The sequence below is a fragment of the Misgurnus anguillicaudatus genome, chromosome 7 (genome assembly GCF_027580225.2).
Source record: "Misgurnus anguillicaudatus chromosome 7, ASM2758022v2, whole genome shotgun sequence".
Lineage (NCBI taxonomy): Eukaryota > Metazoa > Chordata > Actinopteri > Cypriniformes > Cobitidae > Misgurnus > Misgurnus anguillicaudatus.
Window position 1 is genome coordinate 9,244,724 of NC_073343.2, and position 14,365 is coordinate 9,259,088.

The 14,365-nt window shown below is 37.8% G+C and overlaps 1 protein-coding gene across 1 annotated transcript in view; it reads left to right on the forward strand.

Moving 5' to 3' along the window:
• The first annotated feature begins 6,851 nt into the window (after positions 1–6,851).
• Positions 6,852–14,365, forward strand: part of ttc27 (tetratricopeptide repeat domain 27) — a 158,170-nt gene continuing 150,656 nt past the window's right edge. Inside the window, exons 1-2 of the mRNA XM_055171491.2 lie at positions 6,852–7,129; positions 11,325–11,502. Of these exons, the coding sequence (XP_055027466.2) occupies positions 7,048–7,129; positions 11,325–11,502 (260 nt within the window). The 5' untranslated portion in view covers positions 6,852–7,047. The remainder of the gene's footprint in view (positions 7,130–11,324; positions 11,503–14,365) is intronic.

Here is a 14,365-nt window from a genome sequence, read left to right on the forward strand (position 1 = left end):
AATTTATTTTGTTGAATCAACTCAGATCTACAAGTCATGTCAACTTACTATTATTTATCTTAGTAAGACAAGAAATCAGTTGCTACTACTTATAAAATGAAGTTGACTTTTTTCAACTATATTTTTTAAGTTATAACAACTCATCTTTAGTCAAGATAAATTATAGTAAGTTGAAATGACTTGTAAATCTGAGTTGGTTTAACAAAAAAAAATGAAGGCAGCAATTAATATTTTACAGTGCAGCTTTGGGTCAAAAAGGGATGAACCCAGGGTGTTAGGTTGTAACTAGGGGTGTAACAATACATGTATTCATTTCGAACCGAATCGGTACGGGGGTCACGGTTCGGTGCATGAATTTAAACGGAGAATACATGGTATGAAAATAAAAAAAAAACTTGCGTGCAAAATAATTAATGTAATGCGGAACTACTGTTAGATACGCGGGTTCTTTATGGACAGCTAATCTGTTGCCCCGCTTTAGCTCTGAAGCTCTGATTGGCGCCGATGCAGCCGAGCTCCGCCTATGTATGCGCTCTATCAGAGCCCGTCTACATTCTCTGGCACTCTGCATTTTTTGTCACGTCGACGCTGGTCCAGTCAGTTAGTGAGCAGCGATAGCGAGGATGGCAAGTGGTGTTCCACAAGAGTTAGACGCTCCGCCAGCCTCTTTAAGATCGCAAGTTTGGCAAAACTTCAGTTTTCCAGTCAGTTACAATAGTACAGGCGAGAGAGTGGTGGAAAAGACGAGGACTGTGCGTCTGCGTTGTTCAGCAGTTGTTAGGTATGTGAGTGGAAATACATCTAATCGGGGCTCTCAAGTCTCACGCATTCACCTTGACACACACGCATTTCAGTCAGTTCACACGCTCACACTTTGTATTTCTCACGCTGAGAAGTAGGAGATAAATTGTTCTGCTATATACAACAGGCATACTCAGGGCAGTTCTGTCGAGTTCAGCTGCTTTCAGTTTTTTAAGCGTGCTCAACTTTACGCAGCGCCATCAGCGTCAGAGTACCGCGATAAATCTTGCGGAGGAGGCTGATTTCAAATCGCTCTCGCGTTACTCTGACGTCATGGACTTGTCGTTTCTTGCAGCGCCTCGTGAAGTCGTACACACCTATTCATTTATCCTACAAGCCTATTTTTTTGTTCTTTAGTACATTGATATGAAATTAAAATGTAATTTTAAAATGTATTTAGGTAACACTTGTAATACATTTGAACCCATATTTGTATGAAAGATGAGTACAAGATTACTTAAAGTGGTATATATTTTTGAATACGAGATAGTATGTTAAATGCATTTCAGTTCATATTCATGACATCTGAAAATAACACTGATAATGACACCTATGTTTTTAAGATTAGCTTAAGTACTAAAAAAAAATGCCGCCTTCATTTTTGTTTTGCTTCTCCCTCCATTGTACCGAAAGTGAATCGAACCGTGGCGCCTGAACCGGGACTTCTGTGTACCGTTCCACCCCTAGTTGTAACCTATCCTTGGTTGGTTTAAACCATTGTTGGGTCATATATAAATCTTTTTTTGGGGGGGGGGGGGTTAAAATAAAATTTCGTATCGAGTTTGTCCATATTTGACCAAACCCACACTGTAAAAAATACACAGCATTTTTGTCAAATCAACATATATTTTTGTTATTTAACTTAAAAAAACGTTGAACAATTTTAACTTGAATTTTTAAGTTATGTAAACTTAAAATAGTAGGTTAAAGTGACCTAGTTTAACTTGTGCTGCATTTTTTTTACAGTGCAGCATTTTTTCGTGTATTAGACTCAAAGAAACAAAAACATAAAGAAACCCTCATTGCACTCTGGTCCTTCTGCAGCCAAACATTTCTCTCAGCTAATGAGAGTTACAATACAGCCATATCTCGGCTCTGTAATTACCTGTCTTCTCTGCTCGAGAGAGAAAGCCATTGAAAAAAGCTCCAGTACGTAATTAAGCGGAATTGACAAATTGAAGTCCAGTGTGTTGGAATCAGCAGGAAAAAGCTGCTTGCATTTAGTCATGATCCGTACATTCATGCATGTGTTTTGATCTATGCCTAATGTGACGTGTTATGTCATGGGTCACGGGTTTAGCTTTTCCTCCTATACCCACATCTTATTAGACACATCATTTTGCATTTGAGTGTGTGAATTTATTTTTGACCTGTCCTGAGGGCTCTGCTTCTCACTTCTAATACACACTCGTGCAAACACACGTTCCACACTGACAGAACCTTCTGGACTCCGGTGACCGGCTGCCACTCAGCATAATCAAGACGAATCATCTGCTTGATTTTTATAAAGAGTATGACCTTCTTTCAGTGCTAGAAGCAACAGAGGATGAGAGATGGACAGGAGGCTTCTAGGAGCCTCAGGTTCCCTTATCCTAACAGTCACTCCTGTGGTGTAGACAGATTTGTATTAGCATGTAAAGATTGATATTCATTGTATCTATTATATGAAATGTATTTTTTTTTAAAACAATCTAATTCCTTAATGGAAAAAAAGGAAACTATAATGAATATTTCAAAGCCTTTTGACTGAAAATAACTTTTTGTATCGAAAGAAGACCATCTCTTTTTAGTTTAATAGGCATATTCTTTTATTTAATGTAGTAATTTTTTACTGAGCCAAGCTTCTGTGACTGAATTAGTTTATATGACTAGCACACAGATATTTTTTTAAAGGGGACAGAGAATGAAAAACCATTTTTACCTTGTCTTTGTTGAATAATGGTAGTCTACCCACATTCACAAACATACAAAAAGCGCTAAACATGCTAAACATCTCAGTCTCATAGAAATTCCTCTTTTAGAAATGTCAGCCAGAAAACAGCCCAATCTGAAAAACTGATGCTTATGACATCACAGGCATCTAACTGCCCTTCCACTTTAAAATAATTGGCTACATTTTTTGAGTGGCAGCAAAGTCAGCCAATCAGTAATGAGATTACAAGTTAAGCCAGTAGGGGGAGCCAAATAGGTGCAAAACCACTTGTTTAAAATCCCCCACCCTAATAGAGCTTTCTTAGAGAGGTTTTTAGGAAGCTTCTAAAGCATTACAGAGCCAAACAAAAATTTTTTTGTCTACATGTCACATCACAGAACAAGGATAAATACTCCGTTCAATCATTCTATGTCACTTTTAAGTTTATTATTTCAAGTGTGAATTTAAAGAAAGGCTGCATAGTATGCATGAATGTAATATGAACAATTTGGTCAATTATGATACTTTTTATTACGTAGTGAAAAATACACACACACACCCCCAATGTACAAACCAAAAATTAAGCTTTGTGCTTTTACACAGGCCTACTAAAGGGTTAATGGTGCCACATGGTGATCAACAGTAAATTAAGTGTTTTGTTGCAATACGATAAATCCATTTTTTTACATTTTTGTCAAAACATGTTTATTATAATGTTATCATGTTATTATTTGGTTTTATGGTGCTACTTAGCTGTATTTTTTAAGTTATGAAGGTTTAAATCAAAACAAACCAACTAGTTGCATTGAAATTAATTGGAATGCACAACCAAAAAACGAGATTTCTGAACAATTAAAAAAAACGGTGGTTGTCTCGTTTTGCAATGAAACTCTTCAAATATTCTTATTTTACAGTAAAAAAAAAACAGTAAAAAAACTCATTTAAAAAACATTAATAAACTCATAAAAAAACAGTAAAACTAATTTACTAATTTTACCTCTTTGCAAAAGGAAAAACCACCAACAATTAAGAATTCATGATTATATGACGTCATGGCTTTGCAATCAAAAAATGTCGTTATAATGGAAGTCAATGGGGCAAAAACAGTAAATGAGAAAGATCATTTTTTATTCAAAAAATAAAATCTGATGCTGCACAAAAACTAAAAATGTATCAAAGCCAATGTTTTTAACAACCTTTGACATGCACAAGACCATTCCACTATCAGTTTTTATATTGACAATCAGTCATTTTGTGTGTTTTTCCCAAATCAGTGACATCACTTATGAACTTGGCAATTAAAGAGTTAAAATCATGGAATTATTGTAAACATTTGGTAGTTTTGATCAATACTGAGCTTTATTAAAGGGGCTCTAATCGAATCTGTGTGACGTCACTTTTTGTTGATGTATAAACTGTTTTCAAACAAACGAAGTGAAGCTAACTCCTCCCCCTCCCTCTCCCTTCCGCGCTTTCATGAACGCGATGAACCCCCAACCCCAAATCCTTCTTGTCGTTTATTGGCTGGAACACTTTGTTTTGTTTCGTGGTGCTAGGTTTGGCCACTGTGTTGTTATTGTCGTTTGTGGAGCCTGGGCTGTCTACAGATGTCGCCTGTTTTACAATTTGATCAGCGGTTAGGTAGCAAGCAGATAGTGAGGAGATGTTTGCTGTATGTAACAAAAAAATGTTATGGTCTACAACGCGTGAATTTGCTTAGAGCACTTTTAACAGATTTATGCAAAAAAAAAAAAAAAAAAATTCTATATTTAATTTAATTGCTTAATTTAGTGGCTGTTAACAGCTGCGAACAACCCGAAAGGGTATTGAATTTTAAGAACCCACAAGGGTTGAAATGCCCATTTATAGCAGAAATAAATGTGTTTTTGCTGTATATAGCTAATTTTGCCCTTCATGACAACTGTGAAGGGGGGTGACATTTTTTGTAACTCTTATGTTTGAATTATATTAAGCCTTAAAGTTCTGCACAATTAAACCTGTGTCCAATTGAGTGACAGGTAAATTGACGCTGCTGTCATTACCGTCGAGCTAGGCGGGCATGGTTTCAGCATCCAGGCACCTCAGCTCCACCCACATTCCGCCTCTTTGACTAATTCGGAGTGATGTGTGGTAATGAGCTGCCAAGATGGCAATGCCAAATTTGAGCTTCAAAAATGCTCTTTATACACCTAAGAGTGACATCACAGACACTACGTCCATATTTTATACAGTCTATGGGTATGACACATTCAAAGTCAGAGCGCTTTTAAAAACGACTTAATGTTATATGTGTTCACTTTCAAAATATAGGTATTTTTTGATGTTTTATTTAAAATAAACAAATATAAATGGGTGATTCTCACGAAATTAGATTTATGAGGTGTCATGAAACATTTTGATAAAAAAAGTAAATGCAAAGTAAATGTATCAAAATAAGACAGTACTATTTAGCACATAATTTCAAATTACATCATACAAACCAATTTTGTTTTTTTTTCCACATTTAAGGGGAAAATTTTCATCCGCAACATGTCCACGACTGGATTTGGGTTCTTTGACATGGAAATATTTATAATATAATATAATATTTATTCAAAAAATCAAAAAAATTAAAAGCTTCAGTGCATGTTATACTATAAACATGTATAGTAAAGACACATGTGGTATTTGGTGATCATTGGTAAATGTAGAGACAATAATAAGGAATATAAATGTGTCCAAGAAAAACTTTCTCATCCTCCGCAACAATTTTCAGTCATTGTTTAAGCCCTAACATTTAAAAAAAAAAAAAAAAATAGTTGGAAGTGACATAATTGACTGTGACACTCAAGATGGCTACAAGCAGTTCTTATTTTTTCTCTCCAGATAAAAGTTGAAATTTTGTTTGTCATAGTACCTAGACAACTTTTTAGTTCTCATTATCGAAACATGAGTTTGTAAATGCATAAATTTATTGTTAAAGGAATAGTCTACTCATTTTCAATATATTTTCAATGTTATTACCTTAACTAAGAATTGTTGATACATCCCTCTATCATCTGTGTGCGTGCACGTAAGCGCTGGAGCGCGCTGCGACGCTTCGATAGCATTTAGCTTAGCCCCATTCATTCAATGGTACCATTTAGAGATAAAGTTAGAAGTGACCAAACACATCAACGTTTTTTCTATTTAAGACGAGTAGTTATACGAGCAAGTTTGGTGGTACAAAATAAAACGTAGCGCTTTTCTAAGCGGATTTAAAAGAGGAACTATATTTTATGGCGTAATAGCACTTTTGGAGTACTTCGACTTGGCGCAGTAACACCCTCCCTCTCCCATTATGAGAGTGAGAAGGGGAGCGGACTTTTCAGGCGAGTCGAAGTGCTCCCAAAGGTGCTATTGCGCCATGGAGTATGGTTCCTCTTTTGGGTCCGCTTGGAAAAGCGCTGCGTTTTGTTTTGTGCCACCAGACTTGCTCGTATAACTACTCGTCTTAAATAGAAAAAACGTTGATGTGTTTGGTCACTTCTGGCTTTGTCTCTAGGTGGTACGGTTGAATGAATGGGGCTAAGCTAAATGCTATCGAAGCGTTGCAGCGCGCTGCGGCGCTTGCGTGCACGCGCACAGATGATAGAGGGATGTATCAGCGATTCTTGGTTAGGGTAGTAACGTATTTTGATATTGAAAATGAGTAGACTATTCCTTTAACATCATGTTGCGGTAATAATAATTTTTGATAATGATAATCTAAAAAATTTAAATAATTCAATAGGAAACATTTTTTAAATCCTCTAAAAATAATGGTTAGTAAGTTCAGACCTTAATCTTATATGTGCAAAAAAAGGCTTCAAGAGCTTTTTAAAAAAATCTGATGCTGGACACCTTCTAAGTCTGGATTTTGTGAGAATCACCCAAATGTGTGATAAATGAGTATAAATGTATTTATCCAGCTTGTTATTAAAATAATATACTCTAATAGGAATCTTTTGTTATTTATTCTTTGCGGAAGTCTACCGGAAGTTAAATTTGATCCACAAAAGCCGTTTGTTTATGTTGTTGACGGCTAAAACCGTATACTAATCTTTTAATAGTTGTGTCAGACGATACTAAACGTTTGGTAAAACATCGACGTTCCCTTAGCTGCGCTGCCTCATTAAGTTCCCCATAATGCAATGCGCTTCTGTCATGGCCGCTCACTGATGACACTTGAAGCACATGGGCAGAAATTAAACGCATCGCATCAAGAACTGAATGACAGCGGAGCTCACGAGCCCTTTACGTTTCACGTTTAAACCAGGAGCTGCTGCTGAGCGACGTAACGCTCTTTGTATCTAAATTTTAACGGAGAATTCGTGATGGTGATGATGCTGGAGCTGGAAGCTGCTGTTTTGGGCGGACTGAGTCCGGACTGGAAACAGAGCGGCATCAGAACCACAGGTAAGAGACGAGACCCGACACACGGGCATCTCAGCTGGTGTGCTTTTGAAATGCTCCACGTATAATATTATAATCACTGTGACAGTTACTGGCTGATGTTTATAGTTTTATCTGGTTGCGGGTGATGTTCGTATCGACTATTTTGTGAGCTGTCCTCAGTGTAAATGTTTAGTTATTAGCAATGATGTTTATTTGCCGGACGCCTCTGATCTCAGCAGTTACACGCTCTCACGTGGCTTTAATGTGCCGCGAGAGTGTTGACAACTCTCCGCCCCGCGCCGACCCACGGAATAATCCAACAGCGTTCATATGGACGTGAATTTCCACTGTCAGCGAACCGAGCGGTTTTTGACAGCGCTGCGACATCGCGACTACCTTATTTATTGTTTGGCTTGTGTATGGCAATTTTAGAGCATCGGACAGCAGCTCACGAGAGACGCGCGAATCTACAGCTGACGTACAGGTGAGCATAGCGCGTGGTAGTGCATCGTTATTCAGCTGAGAACAAAGCTGGGCTGTCCTACATGTTCGTGACAGTTTCACGATTGCCCGCTCGTTTGGGGGCGTTCAAGCCGGACGCGGTATTGCTTTCGTTGACGGCAAGACGGTAAGAAGCGAAGCAGGCAAAGTTAAACTAACTTATTTTTATTTGACACGACTCAAAACTTAACGCTCGTCACGGGAGATGCTTGAAACGCAACGCATTCTTTAACGCAACGCGAGCCATGTGTACGCGTCCAGTTTGATGCTGCACGGGACAATAAAAATGCTAGCTACTGTTGACTAGGTTGAATATTGTTTAGAGACTTATACCTATGTATTAATATTGTTTTGCATGCCTTTATAGTGCTTGTTAGGGGTATGGTAAATGATTTGTGCACATGCTATATTCAATTTATATTCATGCATCTATCCTCCTCCTCCTCTCTGTCTCTGCCAGTCTTTCCATCTTACTAACATCAGCCTCAGAAGTGATTAATGTGTAATTCACATAGTGTCTGAAATGTGTCGATCTGATCTTCAGCTATTTAAGTCTGTCCTCATTCAGTCACTTTTATTCATGCCAGTTTTCCCTGAGATAAGATCGGCGACTGCATGCTTGCTGGAAGCAAAGTGTTTCTCTAGAAATAGTGCAGCATTTTTCACTCACATCAGAGGTGGCACCATTTTGTATCTGCAACTGTTTTAAGATATAACCATAATAAGATTTCCATGAATTTAGTGCTGATCTCTTTATATAATGTTCTCATTGTCAAAAATGGCAGGAGAGAATGCTTTGTTTTATATATCTAAGATATCCTGCAATTTTAAATGGACTCAGGACAGCTTACAACATGTTCACGCACACACACGTGCACACGTCAGATAATGTGTGATTGAGACTTTGGGGAGCAAACTGCACAAACACTTATGCAGACCTCAGACAAACTTCAGGTAAGCATTACTGCAAATGTGTCAACTAAATAGAAATTTCCCCCAGGCTGCTTCTTTGTGTTAAATGAAGCATTTAAAGTCAATGCTGGCACATTCTATGCAGTCACTTCTTTTTTTATTATGTTTAAGTGAAGGAGAAAATGGATAAGAATTTCTTTAATTTTTCCATCTTTTGTTTGTTTTTTCTTCGTTTCTTTCTTTCATTTGTTTCGTTATTTTCGTTCATTCTTTTTAAGTTATTTTAGTTTTTTATCTTTTGTATGCAAATTTGTCTTTCTATTGTATGTTATTTTTTCTTTTTTTGTATGTTTTTTCATACATTATTTTCTTTTGTTAGTTATTTTCACTCTTTCTTTTGAACATTATTTTCATGCCTTCTTTTGTTCGTCATTATCTCTCTTTTGTACATTACTTTCATTTTTTCATAGATTATTTTCTTTTGTTCATTATTTTATACATTATTTTCGTTAGTTCTTTTGTTTGTTTCTTTTTTCTTTTTGTATGTTATTTCCTTTTTCATACATTATTTTCGTTAGTTCTTTTTTCTCTTTCTTTCTTTTTTCTTTTTGTATTTTATTTCCTATTTCATACTTTATTTTTGTTCTTTGGTACTTTATTTTCATGCCTTCTTTTTTACGTCATTTTTCTCTTTGTACGTTGTTTTTGTTATTTTGTCCCTTCTCTTTCTTTCTTTTTCTTTCTTTTGGTTCTTTTTTTCCCTGCCTTTCTTTCTTTCTTTCTTCCTTCCTTCCTGCCTTCTTACTTTCCGTTTCGCTTTGTCTCTTTCCGTTTCGCTTTGTCTCTTTCCGTTTCGCTTTGTCTCTTTCCGTTTCGCTTTGTCTCGTCTCTTTCCGTTTCGCTTTGTCTCGTCTCTTTCCGTTTCGCTTTGCCTCGTCTCTTTCCGTTTCGCTTTGTCTCGTCTCTTTCCGTTTCGCTTTGTCTCGTCTCTTTCCGTTTCGCTTTGCCTCGTCTCTTTCCGTTTCGCTTTGCCTCGTCTCTTTCCGTTTCGCTTTGCCTCGTCTCTTTCCGTTTCGCTTTGCCTCGTCTCTTTCCGTTTCGCTTTGCCGAGGTCTCTTTCCGTTTCGCTTTGCCGAGGTCTCTTTCCGTTTCGCTTTGCCGAGGTCTCTTTCCGTTTCGCTTTGCCGAGGTCTCTTTCCGTTTCGCTTTGCCGAGGTCTCTTTCCGTTTCGCTTTGCCGAGGTCTCTTTCCGTTTCGCTTTGCCGAGGTCTCTTTCCGTTTCGCTTTGCCGAGGTCTCTTTCCGTTTCGCTTTGCCGAGGTCTCTTTCCGTTTCGCTTTGCCGAGGTCTCTTTCCGTTTCGCTTTGCCGAGGTCTCTTTCCGTTTCGCTTTGCCGAGGTCTCTTTCCGTCCCGTTTCGCTTTGCCGAGGTCTCTTTCCGTCCCGTTTCGCTTTGCCGAGGTCTCTTTCCGTCCCGTTTCGCTTTGCCGAGGTCTCTTTCCGTCCCGTTTCGCTTTGCCGAGGTCTCTTTCCGTCCCGTTTCGCTTTGCCGAGGTCTCTTTCCGTCCCGTTTCGCTTTGCCGAGGTCTCTTTCCGTCCCGTTTCGCTTTGCCGAGGTCTCTTTCCGTCCCGTTTCGCTTTGCCGAGGTCTCTTTCCGTCCCGTTTCGCTTTGCCGAGGTCTCTTTCCGTCCCGTTTCGCTTTGCCGAGGTCTCTTTCCGTCCCGTTACGCTTTGCCGAGGTCTCTTTCCGTCCCGTTACGCTTTGCCGAGGTCTCTTTCCGTCCCGTTACGCTTTGCCGAGGTCTCTTTCCGTCCCGTTTCGCTTTGCCGAGGTCTCTTTCCGTCCCGTTTCGCTTTGCCGAGGTCTCTTTCCGTCCCGTTTCGCTTTGCCGAGGTCTCTTTCCGTCCCGTTTCGCTTTGCCTCGTCTCGTCTCTCCGTCCCGTCTCGTCTCTCCGTCCCGTCTCGTCTCTCCGTCCCGTCTCGTCTCTCCGTCCCGTCTCGTCTCTCCGTCCCATTTCGCTTTGCCTCGTCTCTTTCCGTTTCGCTTTGCCTCGTCTCTTTCCGTCCCGTTTCGCTTTGTCTCGTCTCTTTCCGTCCCGTCTCGTCTCTTTCCGTCCCGTCTCGTCTCTCCGTCCCGTCTCGTCTCTTTCCGTCCCGTCTCGTCTCTCCGTCCCGTCTCGTCTCTCTGTCCCGTCTCGTCTCTCCGTCCCATTTCGCTTTGTCTCGTCTCTTTCCGTCCCGTCCCTTTCCGTCTCGTTCCTTTCCGTCCCGTCTCGTCTCTCCTTTCCGTCTCGTCTCTTTCCGTCTCGTCTTGTTTCTTTCTGTGTTTCTTTGTCTTTCCATCTGGCCATCCGTCTGTCTATCCTTTTCATTTCTGTCTTTTCATTTCTGTCTTTTCATTACTTTCATTTACCATACATTTTTCTGTCGTTCATTATTTAGTGCATTATTTTTGTTCGTTCCTTTTGTCCCTTTCTTTGTTTTTTCTTTTTGTATGTTATTTCCTTTTTCATATGTTAGTTTTGTTCTTTTTTTATATGCCATTTTCCCTTACTTTTGTATATTTTCATTCTTTCGTATGTTTCAGGGTTTTTTCAGTCTTAAAGCCAGCATTACAGTTTTATTGAGGTGTTCCATTGAGAACAGAATGTTCTACTCTTTCATTTTTAAAATATGAATATGAGCTGAGAATTATTTTGCGGGGGTGTCTACAGTCTACAACAAAGCTTACAGGAACATTTCCCTAAATTTTGTCGGAATTAAACAGCAGTTAGTGTAACCTTGTGTTTCTGTTTGTGTTCAGATGGAGGGCCGTTGCTGCAGCTGGTATTTGAGGGAGATTTTAAAGCTGTGCTCTTCAGCTCTGCAGTGCAGGGGCTCCTGGGAGGTCCACCTGAAGAGGGCGACAGTATTGAGGCCTGGCTGGAGAGACAGGTGATCTCTTATTTGAGCAACGGTACTGAAGATGAAAGGAATGACAGGTGAGGACTTATGTATTGCCTGCATTTCTCCATGTGTTAAGGGCTGCACTTGTCACTTTAGTGTTTTAAAGTTGTTTTTACGCAAATATTGTGCTGTCATGATGGATCATTGCTTCTGTGATGGATCTTTGCTGTCATTTGAAAGTACTCTTATATTGTTATTCGTATCTAGATTTGGACAATTCCCATTCGGAACTGTAACGCTCTTCTTTCTATATAGTTTAGTAAATAATACTATACTTTATTATACACATGAAGAAAATTAAATTATAATAAATAACAAGGAAAGCATTTGTTATTTTACAGAGTTACTAGTTTTGCTGAAAGTATTTGCTGTTTAGTATTTGTTAAACACTTCCAATTGCTGCTGGAACATTTAGTTTTATTATTTGAAAGTGTGTTTTAATTAAATGTAATCAAACTCATTAGTATGTAAATGCAAATGAAGACCAATTCAATTTGTGAAACTGAATGTTGTGTTAAACTTCATAATAGTATTTGCATGAGTTACACCATTGCCTTAAGATGTTCTCAATTAGATTCAGCCAATTAAATCAGGGGAATATTGGAGGTTTTACTTATTGTGGTACATTTACTGTTGAAAAGCCATTACAGAAGTTCTGTTAAAATGCCTTATTTATTTGTGATTAATGGTTTTATTTGTAACGGCTCCTGTAATTGGTTATGAATTATTTAACTGTGATTTAACTCATGTCCATCTGCTGAGGTTTATCTGGGCTATATGTGTATCGTAAACGGTGTTTTTGTTGAAGATTTTTTGCTAGGCAATTATATTAAATTCCTTTATTACAGTACATTGGAATTAGTTTTCCTCATTTCTATCGTTCATCTCATTAAAAGCAGCATTTCTCACAAGCTTTAAATATGTGCTTTTAAATGGATTGGTCTTACTGTAAAATCTGAAACTGCTGTAGATGTAGATTAAAAATACCCTCAAACTGAACAGAAAATTACATTTACACTACGCTTGGCAGCCATAAACAGCCCTTATGCCCAAATACACAAATGAGCTGTAATATTTTGGAGATGAAATATTTATTCAGATTATTTCCATATATTAGCAATATTATTTTAAGGCTGTTTTAAGAACTTTGATGTCTTTTTGTTATTATGCCTGTGATGAAATCACTTTATTTCAGAAGCTAAAGAATTACCCTGACATCACATTTACGGATACACAAGAAATGGCATTATAAGTTTACGGCGAAAATATATACCGAAAATAAATGGTTTACCGTTTCTCAAATTTAGTCTCACTGCTGTTATCACAGAGCTACACAGCAAAGCATGATTGTGACAGCTGTGCGCAAATGCTTACTCGCACTGCATTTGCACCTTTATTTAGTGTTGTCCACTTGTGATCCGACCGACCAAAATGCATCTTAATACCAGGTGTAAACAGCCTTTTAGTGTCCCACAAGTTCTGTGTAATGCTTCACTGCCCAAATAATCATGCTTTAATGTGTCTCTAAAGACACATTAGATCACACGCATTGATGCGTGTTTTTTTATTTTATTTTAATTCAAGTCGTTGAAATAGGGCTGCACGATTCTTGCTCAAATGTAAATCACGGTTTTTCTTAATGGGAACTAAGATCACGATTCTCTCAAACTATTCTCATTTTTAAAAACATTTATTTTAAGCCCTTGACATAAGCAGAACAGAGGCTCACTATCATGCTGTGTCTTTCCTGTTGTTTTCATTAAAATGATTGTGTATCTTACTTAAGCTTAAGTATTAACAAGGCTGCTGAGTTGTTGCTTTACTTTACTAGTGTTTTGCATATAGTACATTTAGATCAGTGGTTTTCAAACTTTTTTTCCACCGAACCTCCTTAACCTAAATGATTCACTTGAAGTACCCCCTAAGATTTTTAAGTAAATATTTTAATAGCACATTTGCATGTATAAAATATTTTTCATCCATTTTAAAGTTTTAAATGTCGTATTTTACATAGTTAGTTATTGTTGTTATTACCTGTTTTTGGATCTTTATTTAATTTTTTTATAATTGGTAGTCTACATAAAACCTATCAGTCCATTTTTATCAGTTTTCTGATATATTGAAGTGTTATGTAATGGTCGTATGACATGCAGGTTAAACAAATAAAATATTATTTTTGTTAGTTTTTTATTTAGATTTTTCTAATTTAAAATGTGTTCATTTACATTGTACGATTTAACTGGTAAGTAATTGTTTTTCATTAAATTAATAAAACCGAATAAAAAATAGTTTTGGTCTATTGGCCAAGTAGGCCTACATCTAGAATTTTCAGCTCAGAATTTTGGTACATCATTAAACATCATTAAAGCTACCGGTTTAGCTGTTGAAAGGCAATTCTGCTGAGTGAAGCCAATTTATGAAGAAAGGATTCTGACTGACCCGTCTCCCTTACAGCTATGAATTATTAATTTTTCATAATCCCACTTTAACATCCCTTTTCCCAAAAGAAATAATAAACTATATTGTGCTGTCCTTGATCTTGCTATTATATTTCTCATCGTAGACTGAGCTAAAATAAGTGGGTTGTGTAGAGTTGTGAAGGTGCGTTCTTTTAAAGGAATAGTCTACTCATTTTCAATATTAAACTATGTTATTACCTTAACTAAGAATTGTTGATACATCCCTCTATCATCTGTGTGCGTGCACGTAAGCGCTGGAGTGCGCTGCGACGCTTCGATAGCATTTAGCTTAGCCCCATTCATTCAATGGTACCATTTAGAGATAAAGTTAGAAGTGACCAAACACATCGACGTTTTTCCTGTTTGGGACGAGTGGTTGTGCGAGCAAGTTTGGTGGTACAAAATAAAATGTAGCGCTTTTCTAAGCGGATTTAAAAGA